Source organism: Lathyrus oleraceus, chromosome 4 (assembly GCF_024323335.1).
Source record: "Lathyrus oleraceus cultivar Zhongwan6 chromosome 4, CAAS_Psat_ZW6_1.0, whole genome shotgun sequence".
NCBI classification, from domain to species: Eukaryota; Viridiplantae; Streptophyta; class Magnoliopsida; order Fabales; family Fabaceae; genus Lathyrus; species Lathyrus oleraceus.
The window spans coordinates 372975310-373001001 of record NC_066582.1 but is presented as its reverse complement, the minus strand read 5'-3'; the positions used below and the strand labels follow the sequence as shown (position 1 = coordinate 373001001).

At 39.7% G+C, this 25692-nt stretch overlaps 1 protein-coding gene across 1 annotated transcript in view; it reads left to right on the top strand.

Moving 5' to 3' along the window:
* Positions 1-25692, top strand: part of LOC127075509 (U11/U12 small nuclear ribonucleoprotein 31 kDa protein) — a 52581-nt gene that overhangs the window by 19804 nt on the left and 7085 nt on the right. Inside the window, exon 3 of the mRNA XM_051016971.1 lies at positions 21886-22035. Coding sequence (XP_050872928.1) covers positions 21886-22000 — 115 coding nt within the window. The 3' untranslated portion in view covers positions 22001-22035. The remainder of the gene's footprint in view (positions 1-21885; positions 22036-25692) is intronic.

The window sequence follows — 25692 nt, the reverse complement described above, 5'->3', positions numbered from 1 at the left end:
TTGGGTATTGAGCAAGCCATTGATCTGAGAATCAAGACTCTCGACATCTTCGGAGATTCAGCTCTGGTGATCAATCAAGTAAATGGTGATTGGAATACTCTCCAACCCACTCTGGTCCCCTACAGAGATTACACGAGAAGACTGTTGACTTTCTTCACAACAGTAAAATTGTATCATATACCTCGTGATGAGAACCATATGGTAGACGCACTTGCTACTCTATCCTCCATGATCAAGGTAATTCGTTGGAACCATGCTCCCAGGATCGATGTGATGCGCCTTGACAGGGCCGCGTATGTGTTTGCTGCTGAACTGGTAGTCGATGACAAGTGTAACACCCTTCTAAAATACCCCAAATATTTAATTAAAATATTAACATATAACAATCAGAGTAATTATGCACCAAGGGTGTCACACAATATTTCACACCAATTACGTAGTCATGCTCATTATTTAATTCAAAACATAAAATACTTGCACAATACGCAGCGGATAGAGGTCAACTCAATCATGCAAAACATGTAGCATATTACATGTAAAATGGTCCAACAACCAACCACAAAACAATTAAAAATATTCCCTCCCGATGTTACATCTATCAGAGCATGACCCACTAAGGAGACTACACTAGACTCCAAGCATTCGCTTCTAATCAACTCATTTCTCGTTACCTGAAAAATAGTTGTAAGGGTGAGTTCCTCAATCAATATAATAAGCATTATAAAATATTATGTCATGTTAAGTAATTTAACACATCAATCACCCTAATTGCAACATACATTCAGTAACAGCACATCAGCTCAACATCATACTCAACACCAACATAAAACACAAGTATAATCTCATATCATACTTCATAACAACACAAACACACGTATAATATTGGAATACATCCATTCATATTATACGCCATACATACATTATGCAATGAGACTCCACACATGCGGTACCGACTATTCTTGAACATATAGTCCAAGCTCACCGATCAAAACCAGATACGGCTACTAAGCTCACTAGTCCCACTCATTTGAGACCTAGTGACTCACTCACTAATTCCTCACTATGGGAATTTGCTACAGCCCCAAAGGCTAGACTATGCACACTAATCATCTAGCATACAACCTCAACAACAATTCCACAATGATTCACTCACTAATTCCTCACTATGGGAATTAGCTACAGCCCCAAAGGCTAGACTATGCACACTAATCATCTAGCATGCAACATCAACAACAATTCACAATGGACATATGCTCACACTCTAAGCCATACAACAGTCCATTCACCAATACACGCATAATATATACATTCACAACATTATGCATATCATCATACATCATCAACACATGTATCAACACATCATTATCATGTCAATCAATTAAACACAGTATTAACACTCTCTACTAATACCTATACTGCTCAAAACAGCGGGATATAATTCCTATTACATCATATGCCAACATAGGCCAACTCTCAATTATGTACACAACAGTAAAAAGCCAATTTTTCCACTCTGCAACAGTGTTAACCGGTTAACGCCCTGGGTTAACCGGTTAACGCAGGCAAAAACACATTTTCTGGCAAAACGCAACAGTGTTAACCGGTTAACGCCCTGGGTTAACCGGTTAACGCAGGCAAAACAGTACATTTTCATAATTCAAAACAGTGTTAACCGGTTAACGCCCTGGGTTAACCGGTTAACGCAGACGAAACAGCAGTTCCTGCGCTAACACAAAGCAGAATGCAGAATTCTCCGTATTTTCCGCCGTTGGAGGACTTCCGAACCTCCGATTTCAATTCCGTAAAAAGCTATACGATCGGGAAAACACTACCCATCTAATTACCGATTAAATTTCAGCTTTTACACAACTTATTCATCACAATTTTCCAACATGCACAATCCCAATTAGGGTCAATTTAACGGTTTATCACTACCCATTACATATTATCCCATAATACCCAATAATCAACGATAAACCCCCCTTACCTGATTAATCCGGCAAATCTTTGAGCTTCAAGCTTTTCCGTTCTCCAACCCTTGCTCTTTAGCTCTTCCTCTTGCCCTTTTCTCCTCTTCTCTGCAGCTTCTCTGTTTTCACGTGAAAACACTTTCTTTACCAAATGGGATTCTTTTTCCTTATTTCCAACTTATATATTTTCCAAATTATATTATAATCCAATTATTCTAATAATAATAATAATAATAATAATCCAATTATCTAATTAAATTAATAAACATATTATTAACTTAATTTAAATAATTATAATATTATTATCGGGGTGTTACAACTCTCCCCCACTAAAAGAGTTTTCGTCCTCGAAAACATACCTCAAGTGAACAACTCTGGATAAGACTCCTTCATCTTACTCTCAAGTTCCCAAGTTACATTGCCACCTGCTGGTCCTCCCCAAGCTACCTTCACCAAGGCAATCTCTTTACCCCGCAACTGCTTCAACTCTCGATCCTCGATCCTCATAGGTGATGTTTCAACAGTCAGATTATCTCTCACCTGTACATCATCTACTTTGACTATATGCGACGGATTATGAATGTACCTCCTCAACTGAGACACATGAAAAACCTCATGAAAATTCGCAAGCGACGGCGGTAAAGCGATACGATAGGCTACTTCTCCTATCCTCTCCAAAATCTGATAAGGACCAATAAATCGAGGTGTCAACTTCTTCGACTTCAAAGCTCGACCAACACCAGTTATCGGAGTAACACGCAGAAACACATGGTCTCCCTCTTGGAACTCAAGTGACTTCCTCCTCTTATCGTGATAACTCTTCTGACGACTCTGAGCAACTCTCATCTTCTCCTGAATCATCTTAATCTTTTCCGTAGTCTGTTGAACAATCTCCGGTCCAACCACAGCACTCTCACCGGACTCTTACCAACATAAAGGTGTCCGACATCTCCTACCATACAAAGCCTCAAACGGTGCCATACCAATGCTCGAATGAAAACTATTGTTGTAGGTAAACTCAATCAAAGGTAAATAACAATCCCAAGCACCTCTTTTTTCCAAAACACAAGCTCTCAAAAGATCCTCTAATGACTGAATCGTCCTCTCAGTCTGACCATCAGTCTGCGGATGATATGCAGAACTCAATCTCAGCTTAGTTCCCAAAGCCTTCTGCAAACCTTCCCAGAACTTCGATGTAAATCTAGGATCTCTGTCCGAAACAATACTCGACGGAATACCATGCAAACTTACAATCTTCTCAATATACAACTCGGCTAGTCTCTCTAACGGATAATCCATTCTGATCGGAATGAAATGAGCCGATTTCGTCAATCTATCCACAATCACCCAAATAGCTTCAAAATTCTTATTTGTCCTCGGTAAACCAGAAACAAAATCCATACTAATACTATCCCACTTCCACTCTGGAATAGCCAGCGGTTGCATTAGCCCAGACGGCTTCTGATGCTCAATCTTTGACTTCTGACAAGTCAAACAGGAATAAACAAAACTTGCAATTTCTCTTTTCATTCCCGGCCACCAAAATAACCTTTTCAAATCATGATACATCTTCGTAGCTCCAGGATGAATACTCAGACCACTACGATGTCCTTCTTCAAGAATACTCTTCTTAAGCTCAGTAACATCCGGAATACACACCCGATTACCAAATTTCAAAACACCATTCTCATCAACTCTGAATTCACCACCTTGACCTTGATTCACTAGAGTCAACTTATCAACCAAAAGCATATCGGATTTCTGACCCTCTCTGATTTCATCCAGAATACCACTCGTTAACTTCAACATTCCTAATTTAACACTATTGTGAGTACTCTCACACACCAAACTTAAATCTCTAAACTGCTCAATTAAATCCAATTCCTTAACCATTAACATAGACATATGTAATGATTTTCGACTCAATGCATCAGCTACTACATTTGCTTTACCCGGATGGTAATTCAAACCAAAGTCATAATCCTTCAGAAATTCTAACCATCTCCTCTGTCTCATATTCAGCTCTTTCTGATCAAAATAATACTTTAAACTCTTATGGTCACTGAAAACCTCAAATCTTGACCCGTACAAATAATGCCTCCACAATTTCAGAACAAATACCACAGCTGCCAACTCTAAATCGTGCGTCGGATAGTTCCTCTCACGAACCCTCAGCTGTCTCGAAGCATAAGCTATAACCTGCTTATTCTGCATCAACACACCACCCAAACCCAACAATGAAGCATCACAGTAAACCTCAAATGATTCCGACGGACTCGGTAATATCAGAATAGGAGCACTAGTCAACCTTCTCTTTAACTCTTGGAAACCTTCTTCACATTTTGAGTCCCAAACAAACGCTTGCCCCTTTCTAGTCAACATCGTCAACGGTAAAGCCAACTTAGAAAATCCCTCAATGAACTTCCTATAATAACCTGCAAGTCCAAGAAAACTTCTTATCTCAAAAACTGACTTCGGAGCCTCCCACTTAGATACCACTTCTATCTTAGAAGGATCAACAGCAACACCACCTCTCGAAATCACATGACCAAGAAAACTAACCTCTTCTAACCAAAATTCACACTTAGACAGTTTAGCAAATAACTTCTTTTCTCGCAGAACTCCTAAAACCACTCTCAAATGCTCAGCATGCTCTTCTTCAGATTTCGAATACACCAAAATATCGTCAATAAACACCACAACAAACTCATCTAGATACGGATGGAAAATCCTATTCATGTACTCCATAAATACTCCAGGCGCATTAGTCACACCAAAAGGCATTACAGAATACTCATAATGTCCATACCTTGTTCGGAAAGCAGTCTTCTGAATATCCTCAGTTTTCACACGTATCTGATGATACCCAGATCTCAAATCTATCTTGCTGAACACACTCGCACCAACCAACTGATCCATCAAATCATCAATCCTCGGCAAAGGATACCGATTCTTGATCGTCACTTTATTCAGTTGCCTGTAGTCTACACACAACCTCATAGTACCTTCTTTCTTCTTAACCAACAACACTGGTGCACCCCACGGTGACACACTCGGACGAATAAATTTCTTATCCAACAGATCTTCCAACTGACTCTTCAATTCATCTAACTCAACAGCAGACATACGATACGGAGCCATCGATATCGGTCTAGTACCAGGTACCAAATCAATCGAGAACTCAACTTCACGCTCTGGCGGCAATTCATTCACTTCCTCAGGAAACACATCAGGAAAATCACACACCACGGCTAGATCGCCAATCACCAGTTTATCTTTAGCCTCCAAAGTCGCTAACAGCATAAACAACTCCGCCCCATCTGCTACTTCCTCATTCACCTGCCTGGCTGATAGAAACAAATCCTTTCCTTCCTCAACCTCAGGAAATATCACAGTCTTATCAAAACAGTTGATAGAAACTCGGTTAAACACCAACCAGTTCATACCCAAGATAACATCAATCTGCACTAGTGGAAGACACACAAGGTCTATCCCAAAGTCTCTACCAAAAATACTCAAAGGACAATTCAAACAAACTGAAGTAGTAGTCACTGAACCCTTTGCAGGAGTATCAATCACCATACTACCATACATCTCAGATATCTCTAACTTAAGTTTCACAGCACAATCCAAAGATATAAAAGAATGAGTAGCACCGGTGTCAATAATAACTACAAGAGGAAAGCCATTAATATAACACGTACCTCGAATCAAACGATCATCTGCAAAAGTCTCAGAACCCGATAAAGCAAAGACCTTGCCTCCTGACTGATTCTCTTTCTTCGGCTTAGGACACTGTGGACTGATATGACCCAACTCTCCACAGTTGAAACAAGTTACAGTCTTCAACCGACACTATGCAGCCAAATGACCACCCTTGCCACACTTGAAACACTTCATCTCAGCACTGGTACACTTATGAACACGATGTCCAGCCCGACCACATCTATAACACTTAACAGGAGCACTAGAGTCTCCCCCACTAGGCCTCTTCATCCCACTCTGCTTCTGGAAACCTTTGCCAGCTGCATACGGTTTTCCGCGATCATTCTGATTCTTGCCTTTCCTATCAACCCTCTGCTGATAGCTCTCTGCTCTAGCCTTGGAATCCTGTTCAAAAATCCTGCAACAGTCAACCAAGTCAGAAAACACTCTGATCCGCTGATATCCAATAGCCTGTTTGATCTCGGGACGTAACCCGTTCTCAAACTTCACACACTTCGAAAATTCTCCAGCAGCCTCATTACAGGGAGTGTAATACTTTGACAGCTCTATGAACTTAGCAGCATATTCAGTAACAGACCGATTGCCCTGCTTCAATTCCAAGAACTCTATCTCTTTCTTTCCTCTGACATCTTCTGGAAAGTACTTCCTCAGGAATCTCTCTCTGAACACAGCCCAAGAGATCTCAGCATTACCAGCAGTTTCTAATTCAGTGCGGGTAGCAACCCACCAATCATCAGCTTCCTCTGACAGCATATGCGTACCGAACCTGACCTTCTGGTTATCGGCACACTCAGTCACTCGGAAGATTCTCTCGATCTCCTTCAACCACTTCTGAGCACCATCTGGATCGTATGCTCCCTTGAACATTGGAGGATTGTTCTTCTGGAACTCACTCAGTTGACGAGCAGCTCCCATTCCCACAGCATTCGGATTTCCTCCAAGTACTCCAGCTAGCATACCCAGAGCCTCAGCAATCGCAGCATCATCTCTACCTCTTCCAGCCATCTCTATTCTGAAAACCCAACAAGCTGAAACAATAAGTACTGATAGGGTTACACAACACCTATCCCGTACAGGGGAAACAGAATAATTACGACTCGACTCGACCGACTATGCTCTGATACCACTAATGTAACACCCTTCTAAAATACCCCAAATATTTAATTAAAATATTAACATATAACAATCAGAGTAATTATGCACCAAGGGTGTCACACAATATTTCACACCAATTACGTAGTCATGCTCATTATTTAATTCAAAACATAAAATACTTGCACAATACGCAGCGGATAGAGGTCAACTCAATCATGCAAAACATGTAGCATATTACATGTAAAATGGTCCAACAACCAACCACAAAACAATTAAAAATATTCCCTCCCGATGTTACATCTATCAGAGCATGACCCACTAAGGAGACTACACTAGACTCCAAGCATTCGCTTCTAATCAACTCATTTCTCGTTACCTGAAAAATAGTTGTAAGGGTGAGTTCCTCAATCAATATAATAAGCATTATAAAATATTATGTCATGTTAAGTAATTTAACACATCAATCACCCTAATTGCAACATACATTCAGTAACAGCACATCAGCTCAACATCATACTCAACACCAACATAAAACACAAGTATAATCTCATATCATACTTCATAACAACACAAACACACGTATAATATTGGAATACATCCATTCATATTATACGCCATACATACATTATGCAATGAGACTCCACACATGCGGTACCGACTATTCTTGAACATATAGTCCAAGCTCACCGATCAAAACCAGATACGGCTACTAAGCTCACCAGTCCCACTCATTTGAGACCTAGTGACTCACTCACTAATTCCTCACTATGGGAATTAGCTACAGCCCCAAAGGCTAGACTATGCACACTAATCATCTAGCATACAACCTCAACAACAATTCCACAATGATTCACTCACTAATTCCTCACTATGGGAATTAGCTACAGCCCCAAAGGCTAGACTATGCACACTAATCATCTAGCATGCAACATCAACAACAATTCACAATGGACATATGCTCACACTCTAAGCCATACAACAGTCCATTCACCAATACACGCATAATATATACATTCACAACATTATGCATATCATCATACATCATCAACACATGTATCAACACATCATTATCATGTCAATCAATTAAACACAGTATTAGCACTCTCTACTAATACCTATACTGCTCAAAACAGCGGGATATAATTCCTATTACATCATATGCCAACATAGGCCAACTCTCAATTATGTACACAACAGTAAAAAGCCAATTTTTCCACTCTGCAACAGTGTTAACCGGTTAACGCCCTGGGTTAACCGGTTAACGCAGGCAAAAACACATTTTCTGGCAAAACGCAACAGTGTTAACCGGTTAACGCCCTGGGTTAACCGGTTAACGCAGGCAAAACAGTACATTTTCATAATTCAAAACAGTGTTAACCGGTTAACGCCCTGGGTTAACCGGTTAACGCAGACGAAACAGCAGTTCCTGCGCTAACACAAAGCAGAATGCAGAATTCTCCGCATTTTCCGCCGTTGGAGGACTTCCGAACCTCCGATTTCAATTCCGTAAAAAGCTATACGATCGGGAAAACACTACCCATCTAATTACCGATTAAATTTCAGCTTTTACACAACTTATTCATCACAATTTTCCAACATGCACAATCCCAATTAGGGTCAATTTAACGGTTTATCACTACCCATTACATATTATCCCATAATACCCAATAATCAACGATAAACCCCCCTTACCTGATTAATCCGGCAAATCTTTGAGCTTCAAGCTTTTCCGTTCTCCAACCCTTGCTCTTTAGCTCTTCCTCTTGCCCTTTTCTCCTCTTCTCTGCAGCTTCTCTGTTTTCACGTGAAAACACTTTCTTTACCAAATGGGATTCTTTTTCCTTATTTCCAACTTATATATTTTCCAAATTATATTATAATCCAATTATTCCAATAATAATAATAATAATCCAATTATCTAATTAAATTAATAAACATATTATTAACTTAATTTAAATAATTATAATATTATTATCGGGGTGTTACAACAAGCCCTGGTATCACGATATCAAGTGCTTCTGCAGGGGCATCCAGCAATGACAGAAAGACTTTGAGAAGATTAGCAGGCAGCTTCTTCTTGAACAAAGACGATGTGCTGTATAAGAGGAACTTCGACATGGTTTTGCTCAGATGCGTGGACAGAGACGAGGCGGACATGTTAATGCAGGAAGTTCATGAAGGTTCCTTCGGTACTCATGCCGGCGTACATGCAATGGCTAAGAAATTGTTGAGAGCGGGTTATTATTGGATGACCATGGAATCAGATTGCTTCAAATATGCTCGGAAGTGTCATAAATGCCAGATTTATGCTGATAAGGTGCATGTGCCGCCAAATCCTCTGAATGTGATGAATTCGTCGTGGCCGTTTGCTATGTGGGGAATTGACATGATTGGAAAGATTGAGCCGACTGCTTCCAATGGGCATCGCTTCATCCTTGTTGCCATCGACTATTCACCAAGTGGGTCGAAGCAGCGTCGTTCGCGAATGTCACCAGACACGTGGTTGCCCGTTTCATCAAGAAAGAAATCATTTGTCGCTATGGGATTTCCGAAAGAATCATTACTGATAATGGTTCTAATCTCAACAACAAAATGATGAAGGAGTTGTGTCGGAACTTCAACATTCAGCATCACAATTCTTCCCCTTACCGCCCTAAGATGAACGACGCGGTTGAGGCGGCAATTAAGAACATAAAGAAGATTGTGCAGAAGATGGTCGTCACGTACAGAGATTGGCATGAGATGCTACCCTTCGCCTTGCATGGGTACCGTACTTCACTACGTACGTCGACCGGGACAACCCCTTACTCCCTGGTGTATGGTATGGAAGCAGTCCTACCTGTTGAAGTGGAGATTCCTTCTCTAAGAGTCATGTTGGATGTCAAGTTAGACGAAGCCGAATGGATTCGGACAAGGTTCAATGAGTTGAGTCTTATCGAAGAGAAGCGAATGGCAGCCATTTGTCATGGGCAGTTGTATCAGAGTCGGATGAAGAGAGCCTTTGATCAGAAAGTGCGTCCTCGTTGTTTCCAAGTCGGAGATTTAGTGTTGAAAAGGATCATTCCTCCTCAGACAGATCACAGGGGCAAGTGGACTCCTAACTATGATGGACCGTATATTGTCACCAAAGTTTTTGATGGTGGGGCCTTAATGCTTGCAACTATGGATGGTGAAAACTTCACTTCCCCTGTGAACTCAGACGCAGTTAAAAAATACTTCGCATAAAATAGACCCGCTGGACAGTAAAAAGAATAGTCCAGGCAAAAATGGGCATCCCGACGAACCAAGAAAATGAAAAGGTTCGGGCAAAAATTAGGGATTAAAAATGAAAATTGTTGGTGTAAGCCCTAGAGGCCAATACTTTTTGGTACTTGTATCGAATTAATAAAAGGCTTTTTCTTTATTATGATTGATTAATAAAGTCCCTAGAATAGATAGTCCGTTTAATGTATTAAGTGTGACTTAATCATGAGAACACATTAAACATAAGGGCGTTATTCTTAAAGTATCCGTAGTCGAGCTTTAGTGTGAAGTGGGATAACATTAAAGCATTAAGACTATTATGTTTGTAGACTGATGATCACATCTCATGGATCATGAATAAAGAGTTATTAAGTCTTAAACATAGGTATGAATATTAAGAGTAATATTTATACCGGATTGACCCGCTATGAGAATACTATATAGAACGTTATACAAAGTGTCATAAGTTATTCTCATGGTGATAATAGTGTATTCCACTCTTCGACCTGAAACCACTATGGATCCTAGGTGTAGAGTCGAGTGCTTTATTGCTGATCCAACGTTGTCCGTAACTGGATAACCATAAAGACAGTTGATGGGTACTCCACGAAGCATGCTGAGGGACATGAGTGACCTAGATGGAATTTGCCCATCCTGCATAACAGGATAAATGTCTACGGGCCCAATATTGAATTGGACAAGGATGACACAGTCTATACCTTGTGTTCAATATAGACATAAGGGCAAAAGGGTAATTATACACATAATTATTATCACAGATGGTTTTGTCAGATCACATTACATTTTCGTGTCTTGGGTAGCAGTGATGTGTTGCTAGATACCGCTCACTGTTTATTATGTTAAATACGTGATTTAATATAATTGCCAACGCCGTGAAAACCTATAGGGTCACACACAAAGGACGGATTGATGAGAGATAGAGTAACTAAGGAATACCGTAAGGTACGGTGCCCTTAAGTGGATTATAGAACATCGTAAGGTACGGTGTACTTGAGTAGAATACGAAATATGGTAAGGTACCATGGGCTTAAGTGATTTTGGGCATATTATAAGATATGGGCCAAAATACACTTAAGTGGGCTTTTAGCTTGAAGCCCACACAAGTGGTTCTATAAATAGAACCCTTGTGCAGAAGCACAAAGTGCGGTTGCATTCTTTTCGTTTTCACTCTCTCTCTCTCACTCAAAAGCCTTCATTCGTACCAGCTAGCACTGAGATTGAAGGAAGCCGTTCGTGTGGACTGAGTAGAGACGTTGTCATCGTTTAACGTTCGTGATCGCTTTGTGGATCTGCATCAAAGGGTTTTGATCGTCACAAGAGATCCGCACCAAAGGTTTCAACCGTCACAAGAGGTAAATATTCTATCACTGATCATGACCATTCGTAAGGATCTCTAAAGGAGAAATTTTAATTTCCGCTGCGCTTTGGGTCACAATTCTCCTTCAGTGGTATCAGAGCCACTTACGAAACCATGAATCGGATAGGTGTTTAATTTCTGTATTAATATGATTAAAAGACAGAATGAATCAATTAATTAAACGGGCAATTAATTTTGGCATCATGAGTGTACGAGTTGGATGATTGATGTTGACTATGCTTCGGAATCCGACTTTAGTATGGTGAAGCAGCGATACATCGATCGTCCATAGGTTACACAATTGAGACCGATCAACTTATATATGATATAAGTAATCCTAATGCAAAGTACGGTATATGTGATATACTGTTTTTGTTTCATTCATTCGAACACTAAATGATTGTTTTTCTTTGAGCGATCAATGGTCATTTGCTTCGGAATCCGACATTAGTATGGTGAAGCAATGACCTATTGATCAATCATACTGAATCAACAATCGAGGTGTGTTTGACGGTCTGAAATCGGCGCATTAGGGTTTGTGACGGCGCAAGGGTTGTGCCGTCAAAGAGTTGTGGGCTTTTGGAACACGTCTGTTGAATGTTTCAAAGTTTGTTACGTTAGACGTGTGACGCTCGTAACAGACCCATGACGGTCGTAACAAGCATGTGACGGTCGTCACGTGCTTTGTGACGGTCGTCACACTCACAGAATTCTAGGGGTTTTTGTTTTGACCTGTGACGGTCGTATCAACCCTGTGACGGTCGTAACACAGCCTGTGACGGTCGTCACACTCACAGAGTCAAAATTTGGGGTTCCTGTTTTGTGATTACGCAAGGGTTGTGTTCATGCAAAACAATGTCCATTTCAAATGAATTGTTCATTAAAATTTTGGACAGGGGCGCTAACCCTCCAACCCCGCAAGGGCGTTGCCCCTTGACCCCGTCCGCTGATCGGTCAGCGGAACCACCGTCCGCTGACCGGGCAGCGGAACCCCCGGCTAACTCTGCGTAGTGTGATCGGTCGCCGAAATTTAATTTGGTTTTAATTAATTAAAGGAATTAAGATTAATAATAATAATAATAATGTGTTTATTATTGTTGCCTTGTTGTGATCAGTTATGGCCTTAGTCTTCCTTTATTTTGTTTTGGGTTTTTAAATACGACCTGCGTGTCGTGCCTCTCCTTTTGATCTCTTAATGTAAATTCTTTTCTCATCTCAATCCCTCGTATGTAAAACGAGTTTCTTCTGTAATGTAATGATATGAAGAAAAGAAGAATTCAATATTAAAGGAGGACAACCTTGAAGATCTTGCTTGGAGAAGCTTAGATCGTTATTAGGTTAGCTTAGGTTCTCTCATTGGCTTGGGAGAACAATTGCGCTAGGGGCCATAACTGTTTCATTGTGTATGTATGTTGATGCATGTGAATGTATGTGAGTGTATCTTGATGCATGTGAGAGACGATTTATATGATAAACAAGCCGGTGAGATCAGTATAATTGCAATTCCCTCAAAAATTAAATATTAAGTTTATGCTTTCCAAGTTTTAACACTCATCAAGACTAGTAATGGATAATGTAGGTTTCGCCTACGCGAGGTGCATGATCTATATATTAGTAAGGTGCGATGGGATAATTGTAATGTCCAACTGTTAAAACAATGGGTCAAACTTAACTAAACAAATTATAATAAGATTATATATGTTTTAGAAGCAAGAGTTGGGAATGATCCATATGATGGATTGGAATAAGGAGTTATTCACCCAACTGAAATTTCGAGAGTTGTATGAGATACAATTGGAAGGAGTTCCTACCTAAATAACCTAGTTTTGTGTAATCCGCCTACGCGGACTTAGAACGAAGTGAAATAGGGATCTCGACCCACTAGAAAATCTTCCAACGGGATTTTCCGAATCAAATGATGAGGGTCATTTGTTTTGAGTAAAATAGTGGGAGCATATTTGATTAAAGGCCTAATTAAATATGTCAATGATACTTATATTTTCTTAATCCTTATGTAGATAACCATGACAGCAAACACCTCTAACAACATCTTGCGATCAATCCTTGACAAGGAAAAATTGTCTGGGACAAATTTTCTGGATTGGCACCGAAACCTGAGGATTGTCCTCAAACATGATAAAAAGCTGTATGTCTTGGAGACACCTGTTCCTGAAGAGGAACCTCCTAGTTCTGCACCTAAGGCAGAAAGAGATGCTTATAAGAAGCATGTTGATGATGCCAATGAAACTGCTTGTCTCATGCTGGCTACTATGAACTCAGAATTGCAAAAGCAACATGAGAACATGTCAGCATTCGATATGATCGAACACCTGAAGTTGCTCTATCAAGAGCAAGCAAGGCATGAGAGGTTTGAAGTTTCAAAAGCCCTTTTTCAAAGCAAGTTAGCTGAGGGAGCCCCTGTAGGTCCCCATGTACTCAAGATGATTGGGTATGTGGAAAACCTTGAGAGATTGGGTTTTCCCCTCGAAAAGGAACTTGCAACTGATTTGATCTTGCAATCGTTGCCAGATAGTTTCAGTCAATTTGTCCTAAATTTCAATATGATTGATATGGAAAAATCTCTTCCTGAACTGCTCGCCATGTTAAGAACTGCCGAGCAGAATCTGAAGTCAAAAGGGAAGTCCATTCTGATGATCGGAAATGGAAAGAGACAGAACAAAAGGCCCACTAAGCATGGTGATAAAGGGAAGGGCAAGGAAGTTGCCAAACCCAAACCCACCGTTGATGCTTTGAAGCCTAATGGAGGCATAGCAAAAGAAGGCACCTGCTTCCATTGCGGTAAGACCGGACACTGGAAGAGAAACTGCCCAAAGTACCTGGAAGATAAGAAGAATGGAGTAGAGACTTCAACTTCAGGTATTTTTGTTATTAATTCATCTACTTATGCATCATGGGTATTAGATACTGGATGCGGTTCTCACACTTGTACAAATGTGCAGGGGCTGAAAGGGAGTAGAGATTTGGCAAAAGGTGAAGTTGACCTACGAGTTGGCAATGGAGCAAAGGTTGCTACTTTAGCCGTAGGATCTTATTAACTTTACCTAGTGGTTTTATAATTCAGTTAGAGAACTGTTATTATGTATCTGCAATTAGCAGGAATATTATTTCCATTTCTTGTTTGGACAAGTTTGGTTTTTCATTTATAATAAAGAACAATTGTTGCTCAATTTATTTGAATGATATATTCTATGCTACTGCACAAATGAGCAATGGACTATATGTCCTTGATCTCATAATGCCAACTTATAACATTAATACTAAAAGGATGAAACCTAATGAGTTAAATCCATGATGAGTCACGCCGATCTTCCAAACTCCATTTGCAGACATGCACTATTGACAACAGCTTACACACTTAACCGTATTCCATCCAAAAGGTTGATAAGACACCATATGAGATATGGAGTGGTAAGAAACCACATATGTCTTACATAAAGATTTGGGGTTGCAAAGTTTATGTGAAACGACAAGTTTTAACTAAGCTTGAGCCCAAATCTGACAAATGCTTATTTGTGGGGTATCCTAAAGAAACAAGAGGGTATTACTTCTACAATCCTTCAGAGGACAAAGTGTTTGTCGCTCGAACTTGAGTTTTCCTAGAAAGGGATTTTATTTCCAAAGGAATCAGTGGGAGGAAAGTAGAACTTGAAGAAATTCAAGAATCACAAAGTATCGATACACCTATGGAGGAATTAGAGCAGGAAACACAAATAGTTGTGTAAGAGCAATTTGCTCAAGTAGAACAAGACCATCGTAGGTCAGGCAGGATACGTCACCTGACTAAGATATATGGATATCTGATCTAGGTGATGTATTACTCATGGATCGAGGTGAGCCTGTGACCTACTCATGGAATCTTCGTTTTGATGAAACAGTGAAACTGTATGGATTTGTTAAGAACGAAGATGAGCCTTGTGTCTACAAGAAGGTTAGTGGGAGCATGATCGTTTTCCTGGTATTATATGTAGATGACATATTACTCATTGGAAACGATATCCCTACCCTACAACAAGTAAAGTCTTGGTTAGGGAAATGCTTTTCTATGAAAGACCTAGGTGAAGCAGCCTATATATTAGGAATCAGAATCTATAGAGATAGATCACAAAACTGCTTGACCTAAGTCAAAGTACATACATAGACAAAGTGCTGAGACACTTTAATATGCATGATTCCAATGGTTATGTGTTTTGCTTAAATGGTGGCGCTGTGAGCTTGAAAAGTTCAAAGCAAGATACAGTTGCTGATTCTACTACTGAGGACGAGTATATTGCTGCCTTAAGTGCAACAAAGGAAGTTGTTTGGATCAATAAACTTGGCATAGTCCCTAGCATTGTGGATCCCATTGGTCTCTATTATGATAACAATGGTGTTATCGCACAAGCTAAGGAGCCTAGATCTCACCAACGATCCAAATACATACTTAGGCGTTGTGTGAAAATATGTAAAGTACCTACACTTGACAATATAGCTGACCCACTGACAAAGCCTCTTGCGCAGCAGAAGCATGATGGCCATACTAGATCAATGGGCATAAGGGGTATGCCTGATTGGCTCTAGTGCTAGTGGGAGATTGTTGGTGTAAGCCCTAGAGGCCAATACTTTTTGGTACTTGTATCGAATTAATAAAAGGCTTTTTCTTTATTATGATTGATTAATAAAGTCCCTAGAATAGATAGTCCGTTTAATGTATTAAGTGTGACTTAATCATGAGAACACATTAAACATAAGGGCGTTATTCTTAAAGTATCCGTAGTCGAGCTTTAGTGTGAAGTGGGATAACATTAAAGCATTAAGACTATTATGTTTGTAGACTGATGATCACATCTCATGGATCATGGATAAAGAGTTATTAAGTCTTAAACATAGGTATGAATATTAAGAGTAATATTTATACCGGATTGACCCGCTATGAGAATACTATATAGAACGTTATGCAAAGTGTCATAAGTTATTCTCATGGTGATAATAGTGTATTCCACTCTTCGACCTGAAACCACTATGGATCCTAGGTGTAGAGTCGAGTGCTTTATTGCTGATCCAACGTTGTCCGTAACTGGATAACCATAAAGACAGTTGATGGGTACTCCACGAAGCATGCTGAGGGACATGAGTGACCTAGATGGAATTTGCCCATCCTGCATAACAGGATAAATGTCTACGGGCCCAATATTGAACTGGACAAGGATGACACAGTCTATACCTTGTGTTCAATATAGACATAAGGGCAAAAGGGTAATTATACACATAATTATTATCACAGATGGTTTTGTCAGATCACATGACATTTTCGTGTCTTGGGTAGCAGTGATGTGTTGCTAGATACCGCTCACTGTTTATTATGTTAAATACGTGATTTAATATAATTGCCAACGCCGCGAAAACCTATAGGGTCACACACAAAGGACGGATTGATGAGAGATAGAGTAACTAAGGAATACCGTAAGGTACGGTGCCCTTAAGTGGATTATAGAACATCGTAAGGTACGGTGTACTTGAGTAGAATACGAAATATGGTAAGGTACCATGGGCTTAAGTGATTTTGGGCATATTATAAGATATGGGCCAAAATACACTTAAGTGGGCTTTTAGCTTGAAGCCCACACAAGTGGTTCTATAAATAGAACCCTTGTGCAGAAGCACAAAGTGCGGTTGCATTCTTTTCGTTTTCACTCTCTCTCTCTCACTCAAAAGCCTTCATTCGTACCAGCTAGCACTGAGATTGAAGGAAGCCGTTCGTGTGGACTGAGTAGAGACGTTGTCATCGTTCAACGTTCGTGATCGCTTTGTGGATCTGCATCAAAGGGTTTTGATCGTCACAAGAGATCCGCACCAAAGATTTCAACCGTCACAAGAGGTAAATATTCTATCACTGATCATGACCATTCGTAAGGATCTCTAAAGGAGAAATTTTAATTTCCGCTGCGCTTTGGGTCGCAATTCTCCTTCAAAAAGATCGTACACCCGGTAAGTTGAAAACCTGAAAAGGCAACTTAGGCAAAAATGGGTATCCCGGTGGATTGAAAACCCGAAAAGGGCGATCCAGGCAAAAGTTAGGGATTAAGCGAATGACTGCGTTCTGAGTTAGTTCTGAATCTCATCTCATGTCGATGACTGGAAAATTTCGAAAGGTAGGAAACAGTCCAATCACCTTTTCAGAAGGCTGATCATCTGGAGGATCTTGAAGACGGGCAAGTCATAGCAGAATTGGAACCCAATAGAAATCCATTTCACATTGCCATTAGATTAATTTCTATTTTTATCTTTTGTGCGATTACCTCTTTCCAGGGATTGCTTCCTAATGTAAATGCCTATTCAGAGGCCATTCAATCAATAAAATCATGTTATTCAGTATATCTCTGTTTTCATTTTCATTTTACTGTTTTGTTTGCAAAAATGACGTCCGAATTTTTGATAAACATTGCATCATGACACATAAAGGCTTTACAGGTACATGCTTAATAAACATTTAAAATTGCTGTAAATTTTAAGTGCTTTGGATCGCCTATCCAGAACAGATACCCTCGGGGCATTTCCTTAAAATCCCCTGCAGATGACCGTGAATATCTTCCCCAGTGAAGTCACCAACAGACGAATTCGGTATCTTATCCCTGCAAAGCTGATCAGAGTGTTGGATTCTTCAATCCCCAGCAGGTTCTCACCACCGTACTTCCCCAAGCAGTTGTTTCAGAATATACACTCCCCAGTAGAGTTGACAGTGCCAGATTGTATACCCCCAGCGGAGTTGACAGTGCCAGACTGTATCTTCCCGGCAGAAGTGGATGCTCCTTAGAGTTCGAGGCCAGATCGATAATCCCAATGCCAGATCCATGGTTTCTTTCCTTGAAGCAGAACCTCGGTACCGTATCGGTGTTTGCTTCCCTTGCTGAGTCATCTCTCGCAAATCGTGGTTGCCAGAACCACTATCGCTTTCCCCAACAGCAGGTTTTCAGTGTCGTTCTCTCCCCAGTCAGAATCTCGGTATTTCGTCATTGCTAGAACACCGTGTGGCGGGTCATTTCCCCACAGAATTCTTTGCGCTGTGCATCTCCAACAGCCTTGCCAGGGTCCAGAAGATGGTGATCATTTCCCCAGTAGATCCCCTTGCCTCAGCTTGGCATTCTACCCAGCATTTCGCATCCCTGCATGTAGAATCATATTGCATTGCATCCTCCCAAATCGCATAGCATTTCCATTTTCATGGAGCATTACGCCATTGAAAGATTCAAACATACGCATGTAAGCATAACACATTCTCGGTATCCCAAGTGATAAGCTAGAAGTTGTTTCCAGTACTCAGACTGAAGATTGTTCATGACTTACCTTTGTTATCCCCAACAAGTGTCATTGGCCCATTCGCCGCCTCTATTATCTTTCCCTATTTCTGCCGATGCTGACAGGCATGAAGTTTTTCCGGTATTCAGACCGAAGTGGCATTCAGGCCAGTTTTCCGGTATCCAGACCGAAGTGGCATTCAGGCCAGTTTTCCGGTATCCAGACCGAAGTGTCATTCAGGCCAATTTTCCGGTATCCAGACCGAAGTGGCATTCAGGCCAGTGTTCCGATGTTCAGATCGAAGAAGTTTCCGACGTTCAGGTCGATGCGACTTGTGGCATTCAGGCCAGTGTTCCGATATTCAGATCGAAGTGGCATTCAGGCCAGTTTTCCCGATATTCAGATCGAAGTGGCATTCAGGCCAAGTCTTTCCGATGTTCAGATCGAAGAAGTTTCCGACGTTTAGGTCGATGCGACCTGTGGCATTCAGGCCAGTGTTCCGATATTCAGATCGAAGTGGCATTCAGGCCAGTTTTCCCGATATTCAGATCGAAGTGGCATTCAGGCCAAGTCTTTCCGATGTTCAGATCGAAGAAGTTTCCGACGTTCAGGTCGATGCGACTTGTGGCATTCAGGCCAGTGTTCCGATATTCAGATCGAAGTGGCATTCAGGCCAGTTTTCCCGATATTCAGATCGAAGTGGCATTCAGGCCAAGTCTTTCCGATGTTCAGATCGAAGAAGTTTCCGACGTTTAGGTCGATGCGACTTGTGGCATTCAGGCCAATTTTCCGATGTTCAGATCGAAGTCATTTCCAGTATTCAGACTAATGAGCGGCATTCAGGCCATGGTTATTTCTGTGTTACCATTTATTTTGGTATCCAAGTTAACATTCTTTTTCGGTATTTAGACTGACTCTCACCGTACCAGACGGATTCTTCTTTCAAGACCACCTCTTTGCCGATTCTAACAGACATTGTTACTTCACTTCACTTCAGTGCAAATTTTTGGACTTTTATTGTATTCAATCCCTTGATACCTCGAAAGTACGAAAGCAGCTGCCCTCTTCTTTCCGGGTCTCCAGTTGATTGAATAGGGGCAGCTGTAATACCCCAAAATTTACCCTTCATTTTTCCTAGAAGCATACGCTTTACACCTCATGCATGCATTCATTTTTAGGTCATTTAACATTAGATACATTGCATTTCATCATGTCAATCAGAATTAGATCCAAGAAACATAAAAAAAAAAAAACCAAAAAAAAAAGTTAAAAATAAATAAATAAATAAAATATAACAAATTTTTTTGGACTTGGGTCTCCCTCATTTGAGCCCACTACCCACGAAAATCAGTCTATAAATACTGAAGTTTCAGTAGAGGAAAACACACTTGGAGTTACACCGGGGGATTCACTAGAGAAAGATTTTGAGAGAAGGAAACCTAGGAACTACTCTGCAGCGACCTTCAGGCAGCCCTGAGAAGTTCACTCCGCCTCACATAAACCCTAGTATTACTTTGCAGATCCGGCCGTACCATTCAATCTTAATCAATCTCTCCAATCAGGTTTGCCATATATCCATCATCTTTATGCCTTTAACTTGAATGCTCTAAATGTATGAGGTATTATGGGTGAATTTGATACCCTTTTGATGCATGTGTTTGACAAGAGGTTTAGGCCTCCTACCCTTGACTGCTTTTTGTGAATTTTGATGGAATTATTCATGTGGTTACATATTGATTTAGGGGCAACTCTTGGTTACCCTATTTTGTTTCTCTAACATGTCTTTGTGTTGCCATGGCATTGTTTTCCCTAGATTTCACCTTGTTTGTCTAACCTTTCTGTTGAGTTTTCGTGAGGGCTCACATACTCTTGCAGGGATACCATCCGGAGGTTTATCCTGATTAATCGTATTGACTGATTTTCTTTGATGGTCTAGCTGGAGAGATCTCAGGGTTGCTAATCCTTTAATTGCTGTAACTTTGGATCTTTATCCGTGTGGTAATTTTTTCCTTTTCTCGTACTTTATCGCTTTCTTAGCTGGAAGACCTCGATAGGAGGCAATGTTTGAGCCCCTTGGTGGCATTTTACTTTGAGATACATGTTTTGTGTTTTGTATTCATATCCCCACATGTAGCGCGGTTCCTTCGTCAAGGGCTGCCTGTTTGCCCTCGAGCATCCCAAACCCTAAAACCCAAAGCAACACGTGTACTCCTTCTACTACAGGCGAGTAAGTCTCCAAAGGTCGAGCATCCGGTAGATTGCATAGTGACGTCGTTCGTCCAAAACCCAATCCATAACCCCGTAGTTAGCCGAACTACGGCTTGCTCTGATTCTCATTCCAGATGAGATACGTAGGCATAAGACGCGATGTCTTAGCGAGCACACATCCCCCAACCCATAGGTCAGCCGAGCTACGAAGACTCTGATTCTCATATTCAGATGAGATACGTATGCAGTGGATGCGACATCCGCGCGAGTCATTTCTCTTAAACCTTTTTAGTAAATAAACACATTAGGTAAACCCACACCCTTTAGACAAAAACCACAAAAGTGGATCCCGTAGAGTACTATGGATGCGTAGGGGTGCTAATACATTCCCTTCGCATAACCGACTCCCGAACCCAAGATTTGGTTGCGAGACCCCGTCTTGTCCTTTCCTTTTTCAGGTTTACTTCGAGCGTTTCCTTTCCCTCCTTAGGGATGAATAACGCACGGTGGCGACTCTCCTGTCTTTTTCTTTCGCCGGTTGTTTTTTCGCGCACTGTATTTTTGAGGTTGCGACAGCGCCTGAGTCGCGGTGTCGCATTTGTCCAATTCGTTTCTCGTAATGACGCTCAACGCGTCGTGGCGGAGATGAATAAGAAGATTCTCAATGGAAGGACTCTAACTGCTTCTATTGCTGCTGATAATGGACGTGCTCCGGAGTTTATTCGGAAGCGCGTGTACAATATTGAGACTGCTTTGTGTTATGAGTGTGGGGGGCATGGTCATTTGTCGTATGAGTGTCCTAAGAATCAGTTGGGGCCGAGGCCGCTAAGAAGCCGCGGCGGGGATTTAGTGGGCTGAGGGATAGGGATGGGGAGGAGGAAGGTGATGATGAGGGGAAGAGGGTGGTCAGATTGCTGCGGAGCAGTTTGAGGATAATTGGGCTTCTGTTGTGGATGATGAAGCGGGTGAAAGGTTGCTGGGGAGAAACAGAAATGATGATGAGGGTTTGGACAACAACAAGACGAAGAAGAAAGGGAAGAAAGCTGGGTATTTCAGTGATGAGAGTGATCATGATGATGATGATTGATCATGACTATATAGCATTGACACTTTAGATTGAAGGTGTATGTTTGGTATTCCGCATTACCGCATTATTCAACTAGTCAATGTCCTGTGTGTCGTGTCTATATATGTGCCAGTGTTTCATAGATCTAAATGGCAATTTTTTGTTTTTATCAAGATATGGTGTAATTGATGAAATTGTTTATATGTTGTTGGCTTGGTTGGATGTGTTTATGGTTTTGATCACAAGCACATGTTAGTTATTAGTTATTGTGGTAGTAATTGGTGATAGTGGTGGTGAATTGGTGATGAGCATTTTTGTGTATTCCATATTTTCATAGTTAATGAATGATGACAGACGAGTCTCTTATTTATCGGCTTAATTTAGCATTCAGTTTACCTGTAAAACAGAAAGGAAAAACCTGTTCGTTATGTTTTTTATTTTGGTTCAGCTAAAACATGTAATGTAATCAAATTGTAACACCCTGATTTACTTTATGCACATCTTTTTATTATAATAAATAAGGTTTTTAATTACAGTTGTGGTGGTTATGTTATGATATTTGATATGTAGAATATTGTAGTCAGATATAGGTGGATTTGATGTAGTTGTTGAAATCTTGAAAAGCATAGGTTGTAGACTTGTAGGCACAATTACTGTCACGGTTCTTGTGGAAAGCAGTTTAAAACCATGATTCAAAATGCAGAACACAATTCTTATGTTCTGTTCCTTTCTAGCTTATGTGCCAAATTCTATCTAGTTAGCATGTCATAAGTTTCAGCTACTATGCACTACACTAAATGGGTTGTACTAAAGGAGAAATAGAGGAGCATAATACAATGAAGTTGTCATTTTTGCATAGTTGACGCAGAAAATAAAAGAGATTCCCTGTTGTAATAAGATTACAAGAAAATAGACTGGATCTGCCTATGCTTATTTTTTTGCCCTAAAGCTACCCTACCTAAATAAATTGGTGTATCTTCTGTTGAAGCAAAAGTTCTGCTATTTTCTGCAACCTGCTATTTTAGTATCCAGTTGAAAGTTGAAAATTGACGATCTTTGAATGATTGAATCTTGGTTATGAATGCATAGATGTTACTTTTCTAGGTTTTATTTCTTTTTATTTTTTAAATTGATAGAATTTTTTTATTTATCTTTTTAGTTCATGTTTAGTACTCTAATTTAATGATGATTGATACTTTGTTATTAAGTTAACTGAATGCAAAGATGTTGTTTTTGTAGGCACTTGTGGTATTGAATCAATATGAAACCCTATACGCGAAAATAAATTTGTAGCTGACTCGTCTTCTTTCATTTGATGTTGTGTTGTCATTTTCCATTACCGATTGACTGAATCTCAATCGGGTTCGTTGATACCAATTTGTTGAAACAATTAATGTTTTTAATAAGAGTTAAGAAGAGGATAGAAAAGAAAGAAAATATATAATAAAAATGGATTTTATTATTATGAAGTTCTTTGAAGTTTACATCGTTACCTGTATATACAGGCAAACAAAGCATAACTTATAACTATAGTATTCAACTTTGTCAAATACTTACTTACACACTTCAACACACATGTTGTATTAGACTCCGTCGAACACAACTTACTTCTACTTAGCTTACTTCGACCCTGTTGTCTAACACAACTATTTTGAATACAACTTTTCTACTAGGACATTGAATTAAATCTTCTAACAAGTACAACCAAACGATCACCATCATTCTATGAACATATTGACTCACTTCATTCGTATATCCACTTGTTGGGAAAAAACAAAATAGAGAAAAATAACAGATACAATCACAACACAATAAAATAACGTGGAAGTTCCAAAGTCGGAGAAAAACTACATGTGTTGTGAAATGACAACCAAAGAATAACAATATGTGGACCTTTTTACAACACATAATTTACCCTTAACCACCCACAGACTCTAGTACACCCACATCCTCCAAAACAAATATTTAACTACATCTCACAACACTCTAACACAAGAGTGTAAGAGGACAAAGAAAGTTAAATACAAAAGTGCTTTTGAATGATGCATTTTATAATGAAGAAATTGAATCCTTTATATAAACTTGGACTTCATTTTCCTTTACAAAACTAAGCAGTGTGGGATATTTTCAACATGTATATTTTCAACCAACCCCAACAATATCCACTTTGATTGAAAATGATACATCAACTTTAATTGTCTTCAGCGACAACCATAGTTCAAAGAGAACTATCATACTCTACCATAAAGAGTATAGTCACTTGAAATTATACCGCTCTAAGAATTTTCACATTGTCTTCACCGACGATCATACTTCAAAAACTATCATAGCATACCATAAAGAATATATTTGACTTGAAGTTAAACAGTTTCAGTAATTTCACATTGTCATTACCAACAATCATATTCTCTATCATGAAAAATATATTTCACTTGAAGTTAAACTAGTCCAAGAATTTCACATGTCTAAAGTCAGGCTAAAAAATTATAGTGAAACTTCCATGTTGGCAAAAAGCTCATCAATCACTAACATAATCTCATAGTACACCTTGCATCAATGTCCATTAATGATATGTACTAACCACTAACCAACATCATGTGTAATCTTGATTGTATAAACATATATTTGACTTGAATTTTCCATAGGTAAAAAATGATTCTTCCATAAATTTACTCTAGCCCAAACTCCACGGTGAAATTTGTGACTTCAGCTCAACAACTCTTCCATAACACCACCATTCTTTTCTGATGTGGAATATCAGACAAAGTTGCAACCATAAAGTATACTAAAAACTCCTATCCCCGAATCGAACCAAAAGCTATGTTACCAGTTGTTGTGAAAAAGTTGACATATAAAAAAAATAAAAGAACACAATCACAATACAAGGATATATCATAGAAACTCTAAAATCGGAGAAAATACCACGACCGTTGAGAATAACACTATGTGAAAATTGTTACAACACATAATATACCTTCAACCAGACCCATTCGTCTGATACACTCACACTATCCAAAACAAATATTTAACTACATCTCACAACACTCTAACACAAGAGTATAAAAGAATAAAGAAAGTCAAATACAAGCTTAAAGTGCTTTTAACCGGTACGTTTTATAATGAAGAACTTGAATCATTTGCGAAGCCTTTGACTCCCTCTTATTTTACAAAACTAAGCAATGTGAAACTTTTTCAACATGTATATTTTCACTCAACCCTAACACCACCTTCACAATCCAAAAAATATGCTAGCAAGGGGTGCACGAATTTGCAAAGCACCATCTTCACCACCTTTACCAAAAATAAAATACATTGACATTATTGTAGGTGTTAAAGTTGATGGTAATTGTGGATTTTGAGCCATTTCATCTTTAATTGAAAGAGTGAGAAGAATTGAACTCTTGTCTGTTATAGTCTTATCAAAGTGCTAACTTCTCATTAGAATGATTACATGCGACTCTATATGACTAATGCATAGATACAAGCTATTCAAAATCCTTCGATTCTTAGTAAAATTGATGTCCCTACAACGACAATAAAGTGGATGAATTTTTCTGAAATGAGTCATCTTATATCAAATTGCTACTAAGATGCATTTTATACAAGCTTATTTGAAACGAGGGTGTCCTCTACCACCAACATTCGTAGAATGGAGAGAACGTCTTAAGGAAGAAAAATCTGAGTGAGAACTTTGTTTTTTTGGATAGGATGCA